The sequence below is a fragment of the Tympanuchus pallidicinctus genome, unplaced genomic scaffold (genome assembly GCF_026119805.1).
Source record: "Tympanuchus pallidicinctus isolate F22 unplaced genomic scaffold, pur_lepc_1.0 scaffold8, whole genome shotgun sequence".
Lineage (NCBI taxonomy): Eukaryota > Metazoa > Chordata > Aves > Galliformes > Phasianidae > Tympanuchus > Tympanuchus pallidicinctus.
This window is the reverse complement of record NW_026294802.1, coordinates 24,775,158-24,800,273: the sequence shown is the minus strand read 5'-3', so window position 1 is coordinate 24,800,273 and position 25,116 is coordinate 24,775,158. Positions and strand designations below refer to the sequence as shown.

At 40.9% G+C, this 25,116-nt stretch overlaps 1 protein-coding gene across 2 annotated transcripts in view; it reads left to right on the top strand.

Moving 5' to 3' along the window:
• SYT1 (synaptotagmin 1) overlaps window positions 1-13,862 on the top strand; it is a 338,118-nt gene extending 324,256 nt beyond the window's left edge. For both annotated transcript variants that reach the window (XM_052667309.1, XM_052667308.1), the window contains exons 10-11: window positions 6,343-6,476; window positions 10,733-13,862. In XM_052667309.1, coding sequence (XP_052523269.1) covers window positions 6,343-6,476; window positions 10,733-10,939 — 341 coding nt within the window. In that variant the 3' untranslated portion in view covers window positions 10,940-13,862. The remainder of the gene's footprint in view (window positions 1-6,342; window positions 6,477-10,732) is intronic.
• Window positions 13,863-25,116: the final 11,254 nt, after the last annotated feature.

Here is a 25,116-nt window from a genome sequence, read left to right as displayed (position 1 = left end):
AGAGACAGATCAACTGCCCTTGCTCTGGCAGTAAACTTAATCATAATCTCATAAGCACTAATTTGTGCTGTTTTTAAATAAGAGTTTTGGCTTCTTCATTTTTTCAGTTTTATGCTACTTCCCCCATCTGGTGTTGTAACATTTGTTGTTATGTTCCAGTTGGAAGCACTATGGGTGGAATTACAGACTCATCTGCAGGCTGAATAGCCCTTAGGCTTTTGTGAACATTTCTGTTTTTACTGTCAGCTCTACATGCTCAGCACTCTCAGTTTGGGATTCTCAGATGAGGGAATTGCTGGCTCTGCTGTCAGTTTTACAACACCTCCATCCTCCCCGAGCTCTCTGCTTCTCTGAACTCAGCATTTCAGTAACAACTTGATGCTCATTTAACTGCACAGCTGTTATTCTGAGACTGCTTTGCTATACACCATTCACCTTTTTCATTATAACAGGGGACTATTGTTAGTTCTTCCAAATACTGATCCCTCTTCCCCAACTTTAAATGGATTATTGGAATCCATTATTCCTATGACAATCGATCTGTTCCTGAACATGAATGGGCAGATGTTTTCATGTATAAATTATCCACTCTTTGGATAAGTTATATAAATTATGCACTCTTCTGCTAAAGGTGCTTATGGAAATACATTAACCAAAATCATCTTACCTGTTACACCACGACAAATAATAGGACAAAAAAGAACCCTGAGCTCCATCTGGAGCAGTCCACAGGGCACAGATAGAAGTCAGCGCATGTACTATCAGTCTTTTTGACTAAATTGGTTACAGCTATCAGTGGTGTTTGACACCCTGCCTGGGCTGGTTGCAGTTTCTGGACTCAATTCATGGCCACAGGGTGGTGCTGGGAGAATCTCCCAGGCATGCAGCTGAATCCTCAGCCCACTTAATAAAGTGATTTTTAAAAGTGTTTTGCTGGGATCGGAACTGGCACAGATGCCACCACCAGAAACTGCAGGAAATACTTTTGCTACCCACATTTCCCTTGTGCACTGATCAAGTACTGGCTGCAGCTCAAGATCTGGCTGATAGCATTAAGTACTCTACAGCCCAGTGGGGTTATGGAAACTCCAGTAATGTCCCTAGTGACTAAATGGGAATGCTAGCTGAGAACTGGACATTTGAATAAAACTCAACAATCCTGTTTTCATTGAAATGTTGTGGTTAAGAAAGGAAGAAAAAAAAAAAAGCGAACTGCAAAACCTATATTTTATGCCAAGAGAATTCCTCCTAGTAAGAATGTTTTTCAGTATTTCTCTTGAGATGTCAGCTGCTGCTTAAAAATTGCATTCCTCTTTCTGTGTGCTTATTTGTGGAGGAAAGCAGAATGTCCAGTAGCTTGCATCAATGAATATAAACCAATATAGAATGTACCATAGCACTTGCATTCTTTCTTAGTAGTGGTATCTTACATTGCTTCTTCTCCAGATAGCACATTTTCCTCCTCTCTGGCTTTCTTTCCTTTCCAGAGCTCACACTTCATCTCAAAAATATTGACTTAGACAATCCAGGCATAATATCACAACAAGCTCATTATGTCACAGACTTTAATTATCCCTTCTCATCCATACATGAACACACAGAAGAAAAAGTTAAGCCAAATTGTCCATGGCCTGAAAGCCGCAGGCATCGTGTGAATCATTGCTCTCCTGGGAGAGGAGGGTTTATAGGCCCACAGAGGGAGCACATCTCATGATTCTTGGGAAGAATCAGCAAACCTGTGGGAACTACTGGCGAAGTTTGTCCCACTGTGCTCTGTGGGAGCCCTCCTCCTGCCTTGTTCAGAGGCACTGGCCTTGTGTTCCCACCCTGCTGGTTGCTGTAGGATGTGAGTGATCCTGGCTCTTTGTAGCGGAACTGACACCCCTCCCCGCAAGTTACCTCTGCTCTAACTGTGAGTGCAGAGCCATTTCTAAGGCTACATTTCCGAATCTGATTTTCTTTACTTATTGAATCAATTTCTGAGTTCTTCAAGAATTTCTTTTACTTCCCAAAATGGAAGCACCACTGTCTGCCTTTGCTCTAAACGTCAGCGCTGTGTGCTTTGGCATGGGCTTGGCGTTACTTTTCTTCTGGCGGGGAAAAAAAAAGTTACTAATTAGCACCCAGTTAGCCTGAACAGTTTGAAGACAAAAACGTAGCCAGAGGCAGTTCTGACACTCTATTTCTTTTCAGTTTCTACTTTTTATTTGAGTACATCTTCATATTACAGTGTTTTTCATGTGAAACTTTACTCAGCTGTATCCATGACTAGTTTGTTCTGGCTCAGCTTTTTCCTCTTAATCATGTTAGGATTCTTTGAGGCTTGAGGGTTTTCTCTGAACCCTCCGCACAGAGCTGTGTGGGATTTTCCTCTTCAAACTGTTACTCTCCCCCACATGCCTTATGGACTGTAAATGCACACCTAATCAAGTCCAGTGTTTCCCCTGAAGCATTTTTCGAATTTGTCAACTTTCTAGTTGCTTGCTTTTCATATTACAGAAGCTTTACAAATATTTATCAAAGATCAGCACCGTCCTTATGTTTGCATTCAGAATAAGCCACTGTAGTAAAGCCATGCCATGCTGAGTACTTTGTTGACATTTTTCTGCTGAAGATCCATACAAGTGGAAATTTGTGTGCTGAATACTACCTGGAAAATGATTTTTCATTAACTACCGATCCCTGTAACATACTTTTCATCTTAAAATTCACTGTCAAACAGTCATCCTTGAGTTCCGCGTTTTTCCTCAGCTATGGTCATTAGCCATGATTTTCTTCTTTTGCAATGTAGTATTTGCTTTTAACTGCCAAATTTGCTTCTCCTAAGCCCCTAATAATTATGTGCATCTTGTCTGTGGCATGATGATGATAAAATAGTTGTTGTATTAAGAGGATCCTAATTGTGCATGTATGCTTCACAGTCCACATAAATCAAGATATCTTTACCTGATATCACATGCCATATCACTTGTCCTTTAAATAATATATTGGCATCTTACTGCAAACTTCAGGAAGACAAAATTTGTCAGCTTGTCACCCAGTGCTTTAAAAGCTGTTCAGCCACCCTCCCTTGAGATGTTGTTGTAAAATCTATAGTGCACAAGTCGTTATAAATTTTATAGCTTTTTAGCATTTGTGGATAGACTGTTAATGAGTGAATAAAAAACACAATGTTTTTTAATCCCACGCATTGCTTAGTGTGAGTTATTAAGCAATGGACACACAGCCATTCTGTCTCCTTTAGCAGAGAAGCATCTGTAATGCCCCGGATGCAACATCCCTTCCTCCAGGTGGTTGGGTAGTGTAATGCATTGGGTAATAATGTGGATCTAAGCCACTGCATACTCAAAAAGAACAAAACTGTAGAACTGCAGTATAACTGTTCACATCCAAGCTAATAGGCTACCTTGCCTTTTTGGGGTACAATCCACTTGACAAAAGACAGGTATCTACTCTGGAATTAGATAACCATCCAGACTATACAAAGGGAAAACCTTTCTCATTTTCATTGGCATTGTATGTAGACATTTACATGTGGTCCAAAGAATTCTGCTCTCTGTGCCCATGCTATGCACTTAACGTTCAGTTTATCATTGCTGGGTTTTAACATCAGTGCTGTCATTCTTACTACTCTTATTTACTCTGTGAGATTATTTACATATTAAAGCATTACTCAGCATGAGTAATGGTGCCAGCACTGAGGTTATGCTGCAAGTAGAGAGAAGAGAGGTTTCCATTATCGCTATGCCTTATCTCAGAAAGATCACTGGAGACTGTCACTTCTCAGAGGTTCTGCTTGCTTTTGATCATCCTCCCTTCTTCCAATAATTGAGTCCAAGCATTTTAGTTTCTGTTATTTGGTAGAAAAGAACACATCTTTTTGAAACACTTGTGAAGTTGCAGGGACGTCTGTGTAGATTGCATGCAAAAGATTCCTGCAGAGCTGGTGGTGGTAGGGCTGGTGAGGTAGGTTATGGGACAGTCTAACTGAAAGGTTCATGTATTGGACTCAGAAGAAAAAAGAGAGGGGAGAACCACGTACAGCTGAGATGCCTCAAGAAACAGAAAGTGGACGTGCAGTCTAATAAGGATGAACTCAGCTAAAGTCTCTCATTCATTCACATATGTGAGTTGGACACCCTATTCTGATCTGCACTGTTTTTGTGATTAGTAAAGTTATTTAATACATTCTTCTAAAACTAGAAAATAAGTAACATGGCTTCAGTTAGGTGACTTTTTAAATTCATATTTAGTTTGGCTTGGCAGTTTCACTATATGGCGAAAAAACCCAAGGCTGTTGTATCGCATGGTATGTGCCTTTCTTTACTCCATTTGGGACCTCTGCCATTGCCATTTCTGCATGACAGTGTTAAGATGGTACCACCTGGATCTTTCCTACTGAAAAAAACTGGCATTTGCCTGAGCCAAACTCATATGTTCTGACAAAGAAACTTAAGAAACTGATAGGATGTAAAAAGAAGCCACCAAGGCTTATTTGCCTTGTCCTGTGGCCACGAGTTGTCCAGGGTTAAATTTTGTTCTTGTACCAGCAGGATGATAGAAAATCTGTTAAAGGCAAGGCAGATAATTTAAATTGAATCTACATACAATCTTCAAACATTCATATGCACTTGAATTCTAGGTATTTGTCCCCAAAATATGGAATGTTTATGTAGATCTGTATGTATCTGCATTGCTGTATAAATCATTACGTTAGAGTTGCTTGTGAACATATGAATAATCATCAAATCTGCTTATGTTGTCTTTGTACAAGCACAGGTCACTAAATAATTGGCTTATATTGATTACATTTATTTCAATAGACTTCTTCAGTCCTAATCCCCTCAATAATAATTGATTACTACACTACTTAGCCTTCCAGCCTACCCTAGATACTCAAATTATACTTTATCAGCATTATAGCTCATTTCTGTGTCTTAATGCACTGTTGCTGGCTCCTTGACTACTAAACTTTTTTTAGTATAAATATATTAGCTATACCTAAAACATCATATTTTTGCCTGTCAAAACTGTTTTGCAGTCAGCATGGAGCAATCAGGTAGATGGGCCTTTTCTCAAGTGCCATCTAATTTGAAGGAGTCCAAGTCTGCCAGTTGTCCACATTCAAAACACTGCATGCCATGATGTTGAAAACAGTATTTAAAAAAAAAAATTAAAGAATTTTGTTGCCTTTTTGCTAGCACTTCTGTTCTTCACATTTCTGCTCTTAATTCATTCATTGTGCAGTGAAAAGGAATCCTTGCAATTCCTTATCTAGCCTAGGGCATAAAACTACCCAGATTTAGTTTGTATTTGTACTTATGTCATTTGAAGGAGAAAGAATCTTAACCCTCTGTGATAGAGTTCACCACAAAATCTTGAGAAGCTATTCCAGCTTTTTCAGTAGCCTCACTACTAAAGTAAATGTGTATTTCTGAGCTAAAATTTGTTTGGTTTCTTCTCACAGCCATTATACGTTATTAGACCTTTGTCCACTGTCTGGAAGAGTCCACTAACAGAATTATGTTCTCTTCAGACATACCATAGGTTGTAATCACATTACTCCAAAACTTAAGTGTCTCCAACTGCTGTGTTCCTAGGCACATTTCTGACTGTAGCAGAATATAATTATTGTTCTCAGACCCTTCAACTGTGAATTTCATTGGAGAGTAAAGCTTGGTTTGTTCACAGTGATAAGTTTCTCGTTCATTTGTCATTCTTCTTCTGTAGCTCCATCTTTTTCCTAGGAGGGACATGAGAAGCCCTCTCCATAGCTTACATTCAGATTCTCTTAGTTTACACAACACTTGACTTATGGCTGGCAGGTATTTTCTGTAGCTCCATATAAATCCCTAGAGGGATGGCTTGCCTTACCTTTCATCACAGGTCATCTGCCTAAAGCCAAAGGAGATACCTGCCCAATTTTTGGTGATGGTACCATACCAACATACCTGTTGAAAAAGAGGAGCTTGAGATTTCAAATAGTATTTTATGGTACACATAAACAAAAATACAACAGAGCTGAAGGTATTGCTAATTAGCACCAGGATTGTTTCCAGGATGCTTAATGAACTGCAGAACAAAGTTAGGTGGAAATCTTCCTTTCCCTTGCATGCTAAGGAGATAGATAGTGCAACAAATATTTTGTACCTTTTCCATCACAAACACTTCGCAGTTGTATAGGAGTTTTCCTATGGTAGAAACTAAGACTGTTTAATTACAAGCTGCTTGTTGCTAAAGATTTTTCTTTTTTTTCTTGAGTCATGAATTTGTGAGATCAAATTCTATAGAAGGCACACCGAACTACCTCTCTTACCTCTACCTCTTCTCTTGATTATCTAGATCCCTATGTGAAAATCCATCTGATGCAAAATGGTAAGAGGCTGAAGAAGAAAAAGACAACAATTAAAAAGAATACTCTGAATCCCTACTACAATGAGTCTTTCAGCTTTGAAGTACCATTTGAGCAAATTCAGGTAATGTCAAACAGTGTTTTGTCTTCCCTCTGCATTCCATTTCTCAGCCCTTATAAATATTTAACAGGAATCATGCTAATTATCACATGTGCATGCCTTCATTAGCACCTAGGTGCCAGCCCTGTGCTGCAGGAGATGAGTGTGAGTGCTTCAAGAGGGAAACGATAAAATGCACAGTACTTATGAAGCTTTGATTCATCAGTGTGAAATGAATAACTGACATTTTATGTTAACAGGAGTGGATTCTGGAAAAAAAAAAAAAAAAAACAAAACCAAAAAACCTACAGGGAGATAGCAAAGAAATGTTCCTAAAAAAAAAAAAAAAGTATAGGGGTAGAAAAAACTTGTATGCTGTATTTTCCCCCAGGTTATTGAAAATAATAAATCAGTATCACTGATCACAGTTGTGTTCTCTATGCATTTTTAGGAAATGTTTGTTGAAAGAACTGCAGCATCCCTGTCAAGTAAAATACATTATTTATTTATTTGTGTTTTAATAGTTACCCATTTTACCATGAAAACTTTTTCAGTGCTTCCCACTTCTCTTTGAAAAAGACATTTGAGAATCGCAGGGGTATCATTTTTCTTGGCAGCTCAGTGCAGCTCCAGCAGTTCCTCCTGTGCTGTTCCTGAGGAGTTCAATTCCTAAAACTAGGAGGCTCAGAGTCCAGCTCATTGACCTGAAAATTTCCTCCCCTAGTTGTGAAAAATATCAAGTAACCACATCAGCATTACTCAAGGACTTGAGTACCTACCTTTGGGCTGCTTGGAGGCTCATCATCTCTAATTTATGTGAATGAGATTTGACTTCTCAAGTTAACTAACATTTTTCTCACAAGAGAGATGATCTTCTTAACCATCTCAGGAAGATCACTTGTTAGATCATTCATTGTCAGGACAAGATGCATGGGTTTAAATATGAGAGTAGAGAACTGCATGCTGGCTTCCTAGCCTCCCAGGAGGCTCTGTGACTATGCAGACAAATTAAGCAAGACAAATTCTTTTCTGGATGGAGCTCAGTGTGGAAAGTGTACTTTCGGGGGTCTCCCAGTTTGAAAGACAATAACTAAAAGTCTGAGAATACTTGCTTTTGTGGATTGTAAGAAAGGTCTTAAACCACAGATTAGGTGCCTTGTTGCTATGGGGGTTGAAATGACATTGGTTAAATATACAGCCAACAGACACTGTTAGGGAAAACTGCAAGGCAACAGAGACTGCAAGGCAGCATACTCTTGATTAGGAGAGAGCCTGGTAAGGGTTTTGGGAATCTGTATCTTCAATTCTGACAGCAGCTGAGCTGGAGAGAAGTCCAGAATCTAAGGCCTACCTTTCACAAAAGCTGTGTGCTTGTCTTTTATTGGCTTGGTTCTGACAAAGATGAAAAAGCTAAACAAGATGAGGCACTAGGAATAGTGACTAGAAAGAATGAATGACCCTCCTAGGAGCTTTTTGATACCCCCCGCTGCAAAAATACAGATGTCGATGGCAGGAGTCAAAAAGCAGGAAATCCAGTGGGGGATGATTCCAGTCGATTTTAATGAAAGCTGTTCATTGTCCTTGGGAAACATCTCAGAACAAGTGTCAAAGAACCAGAAGCTAAAAAAAGATCTATCATATGAAGCCTCTCTGAAATATCTTGATTTCTGAGTAGGGGCAGGAGTGGGAAATCTGAATGGATACCTCCAAGTTATCGAATAAGAGCTTTGGCGTGTTAACACTTATTCTGTGGTGCTTGGCCATTTTGCCCTCTACTCCTAAATCAGCTTAGTGGGGTGGACACAGACATTTTAAAAAGTGTTGTAGTTTAGCTATCTAAAATTTTACTGCTTTTTTGGTAAGTTTATTAGAGTGACTTATAGCTATTTACCTCAGGATATAGCCTCAATTTAATGATCTATAGTTATGGACTGTGGACATATGCCAGTGTATTTTGGAATTAGTTATGAAAGACTGTGTTTAGAAGAGATTTCATTATGGTCACTGTAGTAATTTCATCATCAGAAAAAAAAAAGCATTTTAAATATTGTTTAGACTTACGTGATGGTAAGAGTGGATTTAGGCTCTTGACTGAAATGGGCACGCAAGGAAAAGTGGTATGTTGAAAGGCAATGAGAGAAGGCCACTGGGAAGTCAAATCCTGTTCCTACAGTCAAATCAAGTACCTGTTTCACCACTTTCAAAGCAGACCACATCCATAGGTAGCAGTCTCTACGCCCATTCATTCCAAGGAAACTGCTAATCCAAGAAGGCAGAGATGGTGCTTTCTGCTGCACCTGTTGTATTTTGCAGTGCAGCTGTTGCTTTAATATATGGTAATATGCAGTACAAAAGTACTGAGATGCTTACATTTCTCTGTGGGTTTAAGTCAGAGACCATGCAGTGAAAATCATTTCATCATTAACCATCTGAGCTACTTTTTCTTCCATCTTAATAGATCAAAAAAGTGTCTTTTGTTTTCAGTGCTCACTGTTCCATTATGATTAACAAAGGAAAAATCCAATAATAACTAGCCCTGAGCTTCTAGGTGCAGCACACAACATTTTTTGGTAGCATAAAATAGAACTCATGTCTGTGTTTTGTATCCGTGATTGTATCATGCATCTAAAACATAAATGTTCATTTGGGGAGGTACCATCAACATTAAAGTGAGTGTATTGCAAGCAGCAAAACTGAAACATCATTTTGGCCTCTAGAAATACTTGCTTCAGGATATTGCTATATATCATGAGTGCTCTTGGGAAACAGAATCTTGAGTTTGATGTACACTTTTGTCATCGGCAACTATATCAATACTTTAGTGCTTGCTAGAATTATTTCTTTCTCTGGCTCAGTGAATTGCAGAGTCTTGTAAGTGAATGGACCCTAAAAAAGAGCTCGTGGGTCTGGTCTTGCAGAGATGCTTAAGGGTTACTTTTAAAAGATAAACCCTATTGCAAGCAATGAAATTAATTGTGCTAGTAGAAAAATCCAGACTATACACATATTTAAAACCTTAAATTTAAAAAAACTGATACTTGAGAATTTTTTTTTTTATTATTATTATTTATTTATTTATTAAGAAATCTATTTCAGTGCATTTCTTCCTCCAGTTCAGGAAGCTCACATTCACATAGGGAACTATATATATATTTATAAAGGGATGGAAAGAAGTCACAAAAAGAACTGTATGCTCAACTTTACCAGGAAAATCTCTAAGGAGAAACATTTACAGTTAAGTAAAATCAGCCCAAGGCTGTTTAATGTCTCAGATACTATTAAGAATACCACTCCACTGAAGGCAAAGCTCTTTGTACTGTTTCAGTAAATCTTAGCAACCTGATGGAGAGGAACATGTGTATGTATACACAAATACCTGCCTTGAACTCTGCCTCTCAATGTGCCCCGGCCCAAGTGAACGGAAACTGGTGTGTGAGGTCTGAGAGATGGTCTTTTACAATTCCGTGTGCCAGAGCTTACCAATCCTACAGTCAAGTGGCTCTGCAGCTCTGGCACGGTTGCAGGCCGACCTCGCTGTGCCTGATAGTGCTGCTGTGCCAGAGCCCCGAGACACCAGTTTCTTCTTCATTCCGGCTCCCTTGGGTGTGCAGTCTCTTTTCCTGACTGCTTTATAGTTGCATAGATCTATCATGTACACATAGATAGGGGTGTGCACATGCGCACACGCAGGTACGTATGTCTATCTGTAGATAGCAGCTCTAAGGGCTGTCCTCTGAATTATTTCTGCAAGCAGACGATTTGCATGCAAGGTAGATAGAAGGAGTTGTTTAGAAATAGGAAGAATTGAGTGCAACACTGGAAATGATAAGTTGGTGTGGAATTCATTTCTGAATTCAACCTTCTAAGTTTAACATTTACTTACACAATAGTGATATATTTAACTGAACTACTTTTTAATTAACTTTGCTTAAGATCTCACCCTTAGCCCTACAGACTTCAGGTAGCCTGATTCTCCAGGAACAACAAAAAGAATGTGTACGTTGTTAAGCCATTAAAGGAAAATATCAACTTTTATTCTCCCATGAAGCTCTTTGACACCAGGGGGTGAATTGCATGTTAACCTTCAGGTTCTGAGTAGAAATACATCTGGAAGGCTCACAAGAAACAAAGACAAGTGTTTGAATTCACTTATGGTTGGAGGAGCCTCCTTTGGCAGTCGTGCATCTGCTCAGTTGGTGTGTACGGAGTCTCGATTGTAACTGTGCTCAAATTCCTCTCTGCCCTTCTCCCCTCACTGGTCTTTTTCTGTCTCATTGTAGAAAGTGCAAATTGTTGTAACTGTTTTGGACTATGACAAGATTGGCAAGAACGATGCCATCGGGAAAGTCTTTGTGGGCTACAACAGCACTGGAGCAGAGCTGAGGCATTGGTCAGACATGTTGGCCAACCCCAGGCGGCCCATCGCACAGTGGCACACCCTACAGCCCGAGGAGGAGGTAGATGCCATGCTGGCAGTCAAGAAGTAAATTAAATTAAATTAAAGTACGAAGAAGAAGAAGCCTTTCTGCATTTGCCCACATAGTGCTCTTTAGCCAGTATCTGTAAATACCTCAGTAATATGGGTCCTTTCATTTCCAGCCATGTGTTCCTGTCACTGATCAGTTGTACTTTTAAATTAATTCCTGTTTTAATTTGCACAACTTTAAATGTAGAGAGCCCTCTAACGGCGCTTCATTTCACCACTGCCCCCCAGATCTACTCTTCTTTTAAGCAATATGATGTGTAGATAGAGCATGACAGAAATTATTTATTGTATCACACAGTTGTATATATACACCAGTATGCTGAGAATTTATTTCTAGTTTGTGTATTTGTATGTTGTAAGCGTTTCCTAATCTGTGTATATCTAGATGTTTTTAATAAGATGTTCTATTTTAAATTATGTAAATTGACTGAGATATAGGAGAGCTGATAATATATTATAGGGTAACTATTGTATCGTCTGCATTCCAGAAAAAAATTCCAACTTGTAAGGCACTAGTAGTGTTACACTGACATCTTAAAGGACAACTTAAATCTGAGCTTTCAACTGGACCATCCTAATAACAAGCTACGCATACACAGTGAATCTTGGAGGGGCACATCCAATTTGGTAGACTTCTTTGACAGGCAACTTAGCATGATCTGAGCAGCTCCATGGCTGACCTCAAGGAGATGTAGCCAGAAGCCAGGAGATCAGTTTTTTGTATATACTCCAAAGCGCAAACATTACAGACCGAAAAGGCTTTCGATTGAAAGTTGAGGAAGCAGTTCCGTAGGAGGCGACAGTTTCATCTCACGTGAAAGTAAGAACATTGCAGAGGTTATGCGGGGAGGGGGGGACGGGAGGGGGGAGGCGCAGCGGTCGTGAAACGCTGCCATGAAATCAAGAGTAGCTCTCCGTTATCACCTTTATACAAAATTTGCATACTGTGAATTCCATCCACGATTTCACATTATAATGAGTTTGCACATTAGACTTTGTAACAAAATATTTTATTATACTATCTCAGATTAGAAGGAATGCAGAATATTTTTTAGACACAGCCGTGTGAGTTTATTATACAAAATAGTTTCATGGTAAACGGACAGTATTGTAATCCCATCAGAAGATGACAAAATTTAGCCATAGTTCTAAATGCACTTCAAAGTAAGCCAAAAGAGAACAGCTAGTGACCTTTTATATACTATTTATACTTAAGTTTTAATTTGTCCTTTAAAAAAAAAAGTGAAAACAAAGAACAAGTTCTAGAAAACTGAAGCAACCTCTTCTGTATACTAGATGCTCGTTTCAGGAGGAGTTTTTAAATGTTTTCAATGTTATTATGTAGTAAATGGCACTATTATGAAGCTATTAGTCATTCCATAAGAGTCTTGAAAGACTGCTCTGTGTATCACTGTGACTGCCGTGTGTGCTTAGAAATGTAGTTTTCTCAGTGGATAGCAATCAATTTATTCCGTAGTGATATTGTAATAATACTGCCATTCCCTTCTACTGCACTGCCGAAGGAATGCATAGCACAAGCAGTTCTAGTTATTACGGACCAATTTAGAACTGGAGAGCTATGCAGGAGACAAGGAGGCTATATTGAATGGGTTGACCACGCAGCATTTTGTCAAGCCCTGTGCAATATTCCCCATTTCCAACCTCCCTCACCCTGGCGCCCCGCTGCTTTACTGTAGATAGCCATCTTACAGCTAGCCAGCATGTCATCTCGGCTTGTGCCATCTCATCAAGTCATTTAGGGCATCACTTCTATCCCATGTACTGTCCTTTGAAGCCCTTTGAAGCCCCTCGCTTGTCTTTCCAAGCTGTGAATATATTTATAATGCTTTGAAAAGTGGATTACTTTCAGCCATGCAAATTACCCCAGAAATGTGGCAATGCTATACCTTTTGGAGGGAGACGTGAGATGCTAATGCTTTTCTCAATTGTACCTAAAAGAAATTATTGTGAAAAATGAAAAAACGATGAATGTGTTTAGAGAACCGTGGGCTGAAAATGAAATTCTACACCCTCCCTCAAGGCTCTGCTGCTGAGAGAGCTGTGACAGTGTGAGGTCAGTGTGGTGGTGGCCACATGCCACCATTTGCAGTGCACGGAGGGAAAAAGGAGCAGCAAAGTGAGAGGAGACTAAAAATATGGATCTCTCCTCACCTCCAAAAGTAAGTAGCAAGACCCATTTTCTTTCTTTTTTACATGAAACATGGAAAATACACAAGTGAGACATCTTCTGATAGAAACAGGCACATACATGCAAAGCATCAAGCTGGAATACTTTAAAATCTTAACCTTGAGGACCAAACCCCACCAAAGAAAAGACCGAGACAGTCAGCTTTCCAGCATAAGAGCAGATATTCAGCTTCATGGTCTCTAGCTTTCAGTTGTTCATTCGGGATAGCTGCAGGTTCAAACTGCCAGAACTGATTCATTGTGTTAAGGTATTCTTAATGCTTTTTCTTCCTACACTGCCAGACTGAATGTCACCGTAGAATTGGTTTGTAAGGTACTACAATTCTCAGAGACCGAACCTGCTATTTGACCAAGATGACATTTTCATCCTCAAAGAAGCCACATGTACCTTTCTGACAAAGCTGTGTGAAGTATTAGAATCTGATGCTGTAGAAAGATCCTAGTTGCCTTTGTGTATATTTACTGCCTGCTTGAGTGTTTCTCTGTGTGGGTTTTCTCTGTATCTTGTAGAAATGTTTGGGGTGTTTTATCCTGCCATATCGCTCGTGGCCCGCGAGCTGACAACTTTAGCCGTATTTTACCTTCATTTTTGATGAGGTGGTTTATATTTTGTTCCACTTTGTGTAGTGACTTCCCACAGTAGAGTTTTCCAATTGTCGTTAAAATAACATACATATTACACAGATATTCAATAAAAATGTTTTATTTCCTGTTGATGTTTCAGTGTTTCTCTTTTGATCTAAAATTAATTAAAGAAAAAAGAAAAAGGCATTTCACTCATAGACCTTAACACAACCATAAACACAGCAGTACTGCAAATGCTATGACACCAGGCCTTGATGGGGTCTGTTGTAAGGTAGTCACAGTCAGCGCTTCTCCAGTAGGTGAACTCTGCCTGTCCTGCAGATGAAGCATTCCTCTGCTTTCCCAAGGAGGCTGATTATTTGCCTCCTGAGACATGATTCTCTAACAAAACGGAGTACTTTCAGCATCATGACAAAAACACCAAGCAGTTGCCTGTACAATTGGTACTCCTCCAGCCAATTGCAATTGTTTGCAGAGAGATGGCACCTTTTAACTTATCCAAGGGCTACTTCTAAGCTGGCCATAAAAATCAAGCCTCTTGTAGACTAAAAGTCATCAGAGAAGGGACTAAAACTTTAAGTGGAAAAAATGCTCTGTGAGAAATTGAATCCACTAACAAGTGAACAGCATTGTACTTCAAAACGACTGAATTTCCTAACGAGAGAAACCATTCAAAACAAATGACAGCAGCAACACAAAAACCTGTAGCCACGTTTGTTTTAAACACGTAACATTTTCCACAGCAACTCTTTCTGCTACTGTTTTTTCTCCCAGTCTCCAAAGAAATTTACCCATTCCTTTCAGGAACCACAATAATTACTGATATGCACCACTTTAACCGCAGTCGTTTCTGCGCCAGGAGCTCATTGGAACAATTTTCAGATCACCCATTTCCCTATCCCACTGCTCAGAAACTGCTCATTTCTCCTAGCTGTTTTTTTACACCTTGAGTCAAGGAGCACCAAAGGGCCTTGTGCCACTTCTGTTGTCAGCATGTTCTTTTCTAACCATCTTGATGAGGGAATTCAATGCATCCTCAATAAGTTTGCGGACAACACCAAGCTGGGAGGAGTGTTGATCTGCCTGAGGGGAGAAAGGCACCAGAAGGACCTGGATAGACTGGATCAATGGGCCATGGCAAATTATGAGTTTCAATAGGGTCAAGTGTCAGGTCCTGCATTTTGGTCACAACAACCCCAGGCAACCCTACAGGTCTGGGGAGGTGTGACTGGAAAGCTGCCTGATGGAAAGGGACCTTGGTGTACTGATGGGCAATCTGCTGAATATGAGCCAGCGGTGTGCCCAGATGGCCAAGAAGGCCAATGGCATCCTGGCTTGTATCAGGAATGGTGTGGTGAGCAGGACTAGGGAAGTCATCCTGCCCCTGTGCTCGGCACTGGTGAGGCCTCACCTCAAGTAGTGTGTTCAGCTTTGGGCACCTCAGTACAGAAAGGACATTGAGGTGCTGGAGCAGGTCCGAAGAATAGGCTTGTGAAGGGCTAAGAGAATACGCCCTACAAAGAGTGACTGAAGAAACTGGGGCTGTTTAGGGGAAAAGGAGGCTGAGGGGAGACCTTATTGCTCTCTTCCAATATCTGAAAGGTGCTCACAGCGAAAGCGGGGTTGGTCTCTTCTCACTGGTGACAGGATGAGGGGAAATGGCCTCAAGTTGTGCCAGGGTAAGTTTAGGTTGGATATCAGGAAACAGTTCTTTACAGAAAGGCTTGTTAAACGCTGGAATACGCTCCACAGGGAGGTGGTTGAGTCACTGTCCCTGAATGTGTTTAAGAACCATTTGGATGTGGTGCTCAGGGACATGATTTAGTGGAGGGTTGTTGGGTAGTTTGGTTAGGTTGTGGTTGGACTTGATGATCTTGAAGGGCTTTTCCAACCTGAGCAATTCTATGATTCTATGATTCTATGTGAGCACCTGTTGACATCTCCCAGTTGGCCTGCGTTCCTCTTCTTCCAAGATTGTCAGCAAGTCTGCATCTGTGGCTTAACGGAGCTGCTGCAAGATGCTGCCTATGGGTCTTCAGGAGCCAAGGTAATGCTCCAGTAGTGTGCTGCAGTTCCCCATAGATACAGATGGGTGCCATGTTATGGAGGCATGAGGTGCACTGCTCCTTTCCTTGCCATCTGAGCTGTTACATTGCTCAGACCAAGCATGTACTTCCCTAAGGGCATCAGTTTGCTTACGAACAGACGTAGATCTATTAAAATCAATCAATAAAAGTACTTTGATCCTGACTCTCTATGTATCAGCTGTTTTGGTTGTTCTCAAGAATAACAAAATAACAACTTTGTCAATCAAGACCAGTTCTTCCAACAGGGCTGATCAGTTAAAGACAGTTATTACAACTAATGTAAGGAAAAATGCTTTGCATAATAGCTGTTATACTAAGTGGGAAAAGCAGCAAAAATTACCAATTATATTCAGTTCATTTAACCCCTAATCAACTGTCAAGAAAAACATTCTTTCCAACTAACAGACTGTTACGAAAGCAAAGGATCCACATCTCTTGATCACTTTTCACATCATGAGCCAATGAAAGTTAATTGCCTGTTAGTTATGCAAAGCAAGAATTAGAACATTGTATTTTCTGATAACCTTAACAGTCAATTTCTTTATTTATTTATGCACTACTATTTTCACTCCAGGCTTCCAGTTTAGTTTCTTGTACACATGCTGTCCTGCTTTTCAGAATGCACATCCACCACAGTCATGCCCAGCCTCTATTTTCACTATCGGTTCAGATGCTTGTTCACCTGGATTTTAAAGAAAGCATGGAAAAGGGGTTTTCTGTATGTACCACAAGAACTGATACTCAGCCTTAGTTACATTTACCTTGCACACATAAATCTTCCTATGATCAACAGAGAGAATACTTTTAATGTTGTGCCAAAAAGTAGTGTGCAACAGAGACGGTATGGGTCAGAAAGTAATTTATGGTACTGTGTGACTGATACCTGCAGCAGTATTTTCAAATACATAAGCCACACTAAGAGGTTTATTCAAGACTTTAAAAAAAAAAAAAAAAACAGTTTTCTGAACAAGATAATGATCTGAACTTGGATAATATTGCTTTTGAAAAGGTCATATATGTTGGGGAGGCAAAGACAGTTCTTCCAACCTTTTGGGCTGAGGAACAAAGTGGCAGGTAGGTGGTTTAGTATTTTTCCTCTAGACATGTGCTATGCAATAACATACCACGATTCTAAACAAACATTTAGACCAAAAAAAAAAAAAAAAGAAGTTAATAAATTTCATCTTCTGACAGAATCAGGCTCACCATCTTGACAGCTGACATTTAATTTAATTTCCGTCAGATGTTTCAGATCTTGTATACTCTTATTATTTACAACAAGGAGAGCACTCCATACGCAATGCACTGATGCTACACACCAAACAGAACCAACATCAGTTTTTCTCAAAAATAGATGAACAGTGCACAAAATGTTCTCTGCAGCAAAATATTCCCTGATCTGATAATCAAGATTGTCCCACAACCCTTCGCAAACCTCATAAATTTTGCTTGTGTTCTCTCAAATTCCAGAGACAGTTCTGTTTTTGTACTTAATTGTACTGATGTTGTGATTCAGATTTCAAGGCTCTTCCTAAGAAGCAGCAGCACCCACTAAAATGTTGTTCCAAAACAGTGACACGAATCTGCCATTGAAGAATTCCAGGTTGGCCTGACGCTGTATTTGTCTGCTCTCTTGGACCATTTGTCACAAGGAGGAGGAAGATCTCTGGCTGCAAATCCTGATGGAAAACCTGTCAGGTTGTAGCATGGAATGTGACGTAGAAGTCAGTTAACTCACAGTTAGTCAGAAGCATTTTCATCCTAGTGAGTTCTGATGCTCTATAACTTGCATCCCAAGTCTCCTAGATTAAATGCTGGAAAGATTCAGGTTACAGTCGTTTATTTGCTCCATGCTTCAGAAAAGAGTCTATTTCCCAAGATGAAGAATGACATCTCCCACTCCAGCCCAGTGATAAGGAGCAATGCTTACTGTTCTCATTCTGAATTTAACACAAACAAATAGCTGCCCAAAAGGTTTGACCACCGTGACAATAATTAAATCTGCAGTAATTATTAATGCAGTAAGAAGAGCAAGCAAGAAAAGCAAGGTAGCTTCTCCAGTTGACATTTTAAGTACAGATAACACAGGGGAATACATGGGAAAAAATGCAGGAAGAAAAATAAACAATTTGCAGATGAGGAGCCCGTATCTTTGTCTCCCTCCACGCTCTATTCCCATGTCCCTGATATGTCAAAAGAGCAACAAGATCTCTTCAGCTAAAATTCTGATCCCATGTTTGCTCCCATTTGTGTTGTATTTACTGCATTTCTTCTTCTAGCTGAGCACAAAATCTTTGATTGTTGACAGTTTTCTTGCTTTCCTTCTCATGTTCTACCTCTGCTTAGCCAACTTTCTCTTCCTTTCTAAAGTTTATTGAACCATTCACCCTCTGACAACAGGCATCTAAAAATCTCTTAGGAACATGGATTAAGGAAAAAACACTGAGCCGCAAGAGCCTTCACAGCCAGTTAGGTTGTGCTTCAAAGTATACGAGTATGAAGACACTACAGTCTGTAATCCTTCCCACAGAATAAAACCTTTCTGTACGTGTACAGTGTAAAGCATGCTTTCTTCATGATCTTATTATTGCTAGCAATGATGAGTCACATCAGCACTTCAAAGAAGAGCAGTAGCACTTTTGATGGAGAAGAAATGTGATGGACTGGGCGATACCGAGGGCTTTTTTTTTCCCCGCACCAGAAGTTCTAAACCATTTCCCACCAAGACTTTCATCATCTCAAGTGCCTTCATCAAATCTCCTGTAACCCTCTTCCTAAGAGAGAGCAAACGCTCTGCCTAGCACCATAATACAAGCACATTTCATTATAACCAAGGTAGACGAACAATCAGTATGAACTGCACATTAGCCTCAGCTCATCTCCTTCCAGCCTTGCTTGAAGTTGGCAGCACATATACTTCTCCTCTGAACACATTCTAAGAGGACCATCTCTGCTTTTGAGCTGACTCTGGCAGCTTTGATTTGCATCCTTCCTATAAGGCGTTTCAAGGGGAGCAAACTTTTAGTCGCATCACCATCCATGTCCACTTCCAGTTTTCAAATAAAGCAAAACATACATGATACAGACATTAGCAAACACGAAACAGGATGTCAAAATAGTAGTACACTGGAATCCAGACTTTAAAACATTTTGATAGAATTAGCAAGCCAAAAGAGAACTCTTTCATTTTCCTGGTAGCCAGGCTATCTGTTTTATAGCATCTTCTCTTTCTTCAGTATGCATGTGCATTAGTTATCGCCTGGTTGACAGCTCCATAAATCCTCCCATGCTCTTGATACGTCTGAGGATAGATGAGGAGCTCCTTCATGACAGACTTTTTCATGTCCCCACAGAGTCACACAGCATGTTCCCTGACTAGCAGCTGTTAAAATACAAATATGCACTAGCTCATTGTATTCCTCAGCACCTCTAAAACAGTAGGCCTCCTGCACAAGTAAGCAGCAACAGACCGTTCCCTGCTGAGTGTATTCATGGCATATACACATGCCATGTACATGGCATCTTCCAACTTCATTTACACTCACATTGCTGCCATGTTTGACTTCTTTTCCTATAATGCACCCCACAGAGAATTCTGGTCCAAATTTTGAGCAGCTGGGCTTTACAATGCTACAAACGCTAGATATGTAAATTTTGTAGCCAAGGCCTTCAAGATCCCTGGTTTGCAACTTCGGAGGTCTGAAATCACCATTGACACAATCTGCTAAACAATCACGTCACTGTCAGTCAAATCATCTTAATAAAAAGTCCTCTGGATTGCTGTATTTCTCCTTACCAAGTTAAAAGAGGAAAAAGAAAAGTGAATACTAATATCATATTCAGATCATCTCATTAACGATGTATTTCTATATTGCAGAACAGCCACTTAGCATGACACGGTTTTACAGAGCTGAATCGGTTTTTAAAATCCTGCAAGAATTGTATCCTTTTCATCTGAGCTACTTAGCAGAATGTATGAAAACATTTGATCCTGTTAATTATCTAAAACAGCTATCCATGAAGTGCATTTGGTCTTATTAGCAGCAACATGGCCCCTTCTTCGCTACGCAGTATGATTCAGCACATGCCTCATAACACAGCCACAGGGCACTCATCAAGGAAAAAAAAAACAAACCAAACCAAAACAAACAAACAAACAAACAAAAAAAAAACCACTTTGGAAATTACTGATCTGGATAATACCATGAAATAAGCCATTCCTAACACATGGCTCCTGGAGACTGTCTGAAGAAGACAGTACAATATTAGCCCTAGAAGAAAGTCAGGAGTTAGCACACAGCAGCAAGCTGCTTGTTTATTTCATGGATGCAGCCAGGCAGGCAGTTTCCCTATGTTTAATAAGTAGAGGGCACACAGCAAAGACCTAAGGTCAGATCTCCCCTCCACTAGAACTGAATGAATCCAGGGAGACAAAGCTGAGGAGCTGCGAAGTTTTTCAGGTTGGGTAGAACTGGAGCTTGCACCAACTCTCTTGGATTTCCCTTCCCCACACATACAGAGGAGCTGGGGCAGAGGTTTACTGCTAATTGTAACAGCGAGGAGCCAGGATATCCGTACCTCAGGGATGTCCAGCATCAGTCCCATTAGGCCAATAACCCATCAGCCACTGTCTCTCACCCGATGGCTGTGCCGAAGTGTTAGCTTAACCTCCACAAGCTTCTCACCTTCATATCAGTGAGGGTTTGTTCAGACACAGACATGGTTGATCCATCTTCTGAACCTCACTGGTCCTGCAGATAGAAACTGGGTGAATTGCTGCCTTTCCCAAATGAATTGCTGCATGTTCCCAAATGACACCACTGACAGTACTGCTACCCTGCAGCTGCATGTACACTGTTTTCTTTTCTACTCAACAACCCAGGGCTGCATGTCCCAAACCTTCTCTGATTCTAACCACAGCTGCAGCTGTTCTTTTCTTCATCAGGCTCGCTATCCTAGTTAATTGGACTTCTTATGTGTTTAGGAGCTAATTAAGTAATGGCTGGCCTGATGGGCAGAATGCTACATTGGGATGATCAGGTTTTACTCCTGATTCAGACAAATAGTTTTGTTCTTGTGTTTTTTTTAATAGGGAATCTCATATAATTTACTTCATGTTTCTGTTACCTCTGTTTCCACATACGTAATGAGCAAACAAAAATAAGTTGAAGAAAAAAGTGTTGCAGATAGCATGTAACATAGTAATATAATAACAACACCACTAATACCTAATCAGGATTTATATGATTCCTTGTTTTTTCAAGGCCCTGTATAAATCCTGACCATCATTTCTCAAGGATTGTGTCAGTCAGGAGTTAGCAAGCCTAACTGTTGGCAGAAAGCAAAAGCCACTAATTTGACTTCAGATGAGTTATATTCCACACAGGGCTGCAGCAGTGCTTAGAGCTTTGGTCCCAGCTCAGCTCCAGCCTCAGGGCTAACAGCACGTAAGGTATTTCAGAGATTTCACAGAACTCCTTGTGCAGAACTGTGGGGCACCACATTGAAGTTACTCACATCCCCTCACACACCACCACACATTTAGATCTTTCTCAGAGAACTGAACAAAACTGTGAAAGTGCATCTGAATGTGCCCAGGAAGGAGACTAAAAGTGCCACGCACTTCCATGATGGAGATGAGCATCATATTGATTGCTTTCTACCTGGAAGTGTAACCACTGATTGGAAAAGTAACAGATGTTTTCCCAAGAAACATCTCAGCCAGACTCAGATCAGATTTGAGCCAAGGTAAGGAAGAGGTGAGCACTTCCCTGCTCAATCAAGATGGATTGAGAAGCCTAATTTCAGGGCCTAGAGCACTGCAGAGCCAGGTTAGTGAATTAGCTCTCTCTCACATGCAACTGTCAATTTCAACTTTTTGCAGAGTGCAGAGTGCTGTTTCCTTATGCTTCAGTCACTTTACCACATCCCTTTCTCTCAGTGCAGCTGTAGCTCCACTTTGTGGAAGATGAAGAAAGCAGAGTGAGCCAGGTGTATTGACTGCAGGGCTGTGGGGAGGATTTCTGAGGGAAGCAGGCCTAGAAAAGATGCAGGTCTTCAGAATCAGCCAGCAAAGATTACTGAGCAATAAGAATATTTCTCATTTTTTATCGACGTGAAGGGCATTCAAATATTTCCAAACACGCCATGTTTCTTTCTTCTACTTGGTTGTAATTATACAAAATCAACTATAGAATACAACAGGCTAAAAACTGAATGCAAATGTTTTTCCTGTATATCTAGATATGGAGCCGTGGAATCTGCCTCACAGCAGACCCGTTTTGGCTAATGAAAAAGGGAGGTATTTCAACCTGGATGTTCTGATAGAGCTCACTGTATTGTATCACTTCTTCAGAAGTTTTCCACTTTTTAGATAATGCTAGAATAGAAATGGTGTGGTTTTGAGTGTCCAGATGCTACAGTTAGAATGTTCCCAAAAGTGTTAAATAATTACTTAAAATATTTAAATTCTATTTATGATTTCTGTTTAAAATCTTTAAAATGTTAAAATCTTTAGAAAAGTTAAAATCTTGCCCAGTGAGGTTATGGATGCCTCTCCCTGGAAGCATTCAAGGCCAGGCTGAATGGGGCCGTGAGCAACCTGGTCAAGAGGGAGATGTCCCTACCTATAGCAGGGGCTTGGAACCAGCTGATCTTACAAGTTCCTCCCAACCCAATCTATTCTACGATACTATCTTAAAAAGTATTTTTGGAGGAAAGCCAGAGGACTGGCTTTCTGATAGGGCTGCTTATTGACAGCATAGAACTGAAGTGAGTTTTCAAAGAAGATGATCTGCAATTCAGCTTTAGCCTTTCCTAAAAAAACACCTGTACTTTCGAATGCTGCAAAATCAAGTTCAATTTGTAATGAGTGTGGACATTCAATTTAAGACATATGACTATAGGTATCCACATACAGGTGTATAAGGTCATCTGATGTGTAATTCCAAGCATAGACAACAAGTGGCCTCTACAGACTGAGCAGGTTACGTAATGCTTTGTGCATGGGGAATGCCATTTCTCTTTGAGCTCCAGTGACTGCTATGGAAGTTTAGGTGCCCAGTGCTCATGTAGAGAGTAAATGGGCATCTCAGTTTAATGTCAGTGTCAAAATAAATTCCTCCTAACACATCCAGAGCTGCCCTCTCACAATTTGGCTCTACATAGAATAAAGCATTCTGGCACTCAGCTTTGAAGAGATTTTGAAGTGCTTTAGGAGCCCCTTCTCACTGCAGGCCCCATTCTGAGCTTCAGCAGAGCATGTGCTCTTAATTGCAAGTTTATGTCGTGTCAGATCATGCCAAGAGCTGTAAAGCCTTCCTAAGTGCTAGTCTCAGCAATTTGATCAAAACCACAGGCCATATCAAAATAATAGGAAGACAGAGGAACTGGATTATCCTTTAAGTAGGTTAGGGCATTGTCTCAGTTTTGGATGGCAGGGACAGTGTCTTTCAAGTTCTGAGGGCTGCACTAGCACTCCAATCACACCCAGCAAACGAAATGAAAGCAGCTAGAGCGCTTTTAAGTGGACTCTCATGACTGTTTTCTCAGAAATTTCACCCTGGCAATGACCTTGTCTGAGGAAAGGCTCAGGTCTATGTGAGGAGCAGGAGATTGATAGACGTGGTCTCAAGAATCTTCACAAATAACTTCAGGTCTTTCCAGAAAGGGGAACAAGTTTCAAGATCTTTTACATGACACTGAAAGTGCTGAGAAGGGCACTTCAAGCACCTACTGCCCATGGAGCTCTGAAGCATGCTAGTAGCATCAATGCAGGGGACAATGCAGCAGTGTAGTATACAGCTCTATACATTCACCCTAAGAAATGCAGGGAGAACACTGAAAAATCAACAACAGTCTGAAGGAAAAACATGAGAATGCCAGCTGATGCCCTGTGCCTCACTTGTATGCGTAGTGAACCTAGGGAACCTAGGGAAATGTCTTGAGGGATACCATAGAAGGCCTGAAGCCTTCCCATTGATTGCTGCACATGGGCACAGCAATTGCTCTTGGTGAAAGAGAAGGAATCAGGGCCAAAGCTGAGGCTGCAACTGTGTTCAAAAATATTTTGTTTACTCTAAGGAAATTCCAGGTATTAACACAACTAGTAAGCAGTTATGTGTGTATGCTACGCCCAAGGATGCCATATGCTTGGCCACCTCAAGTAGTAAACAGGCACCTAGAGCACAGGCAGTAGCCCTGGTTTCAGGACTACTGAAAAACATTTTGTGCTGATGCTGACTATTAAAAGCGTTGGTTCCCACCAGCTCTGTATACCAACTATTCATCCGGGAGGAGTTTCCCCAAGGAGACTTCTTTAGAATCCAAAATGTCGTCCTTTAGGGTTCAGTGTAACTCCAGGGAAGCGGACCATGTAAACAGTCTGAGCCTCTGAATGAAAGGAATGCAGAGTGGAATGAAAATGAAGGACTAGAATGTAATTCCTGTAAACACAACCATCAGCCTTTCTTAAATTAAACACATACCTATCTTCCCACCGCTTCATATATGCACAGCAGCTCAGTAAAGTCCTGGGAAGTGTCAGAGGCAGGAAAATATTGCTCTAAGTTTTACTTAAGGAAACTAAATTTCTGACATTCTATAACATGCATTGCTGTGAAATACTGTGGCTACATGACAGATGTCCCAAAGTGGCCAGTGAGATGCTGAATACATTTAAAAATCACAGAATCACACAGAATTTCAGGGGTTAAGAGGGTCCCATGGAGATCATCTGGTCTGATGCAGGTCTTACAGGAAAGCATCCAGGTGGATTTTGGATTCTCTCCATAGGAGACTGCACAGACTCTCTGGGCAGCCTGTTCCAGTGTTATGTCGCCTCCACAGCGAAGGAGTTCTTCCTCACGTTCATATAAAACTTCCTCTTTGCAGTTCGTGCGCATTGTCCCTTGTCCTGCTGCTGGGCACCACTGAACATAGCCTGGCCCCATACACGTGATACAACCCACGAAAGAGGGTTCGCTCTCCAAGCACCGAGGCCCCGTGTCGCGACACGCGGGGCGCAGCGCGGGCGGCCGCCGGCAGGTGTCAGGCGCGGACTGGGAACGGCGCCGGCTGAGGGGCGGCAAGGAGGCCGAGAGAGTCGGGGGAGCGCTCCGCGGAAGGGCGCCCGGCGGGCCGAGGGTGTGATCGCCTGTCGTGTGCGAGCAGCGCGTGGCGCAGCTGAACGCCAAATCGGGAGACGCGCGAGACAGGACTTTCTGATGCAGGGAGAAGCGTGTTTGAGCAGCGCACTTTTTATCCCTGCGGATTCTCTTTTAGTGTGCGGTGGAGGAGA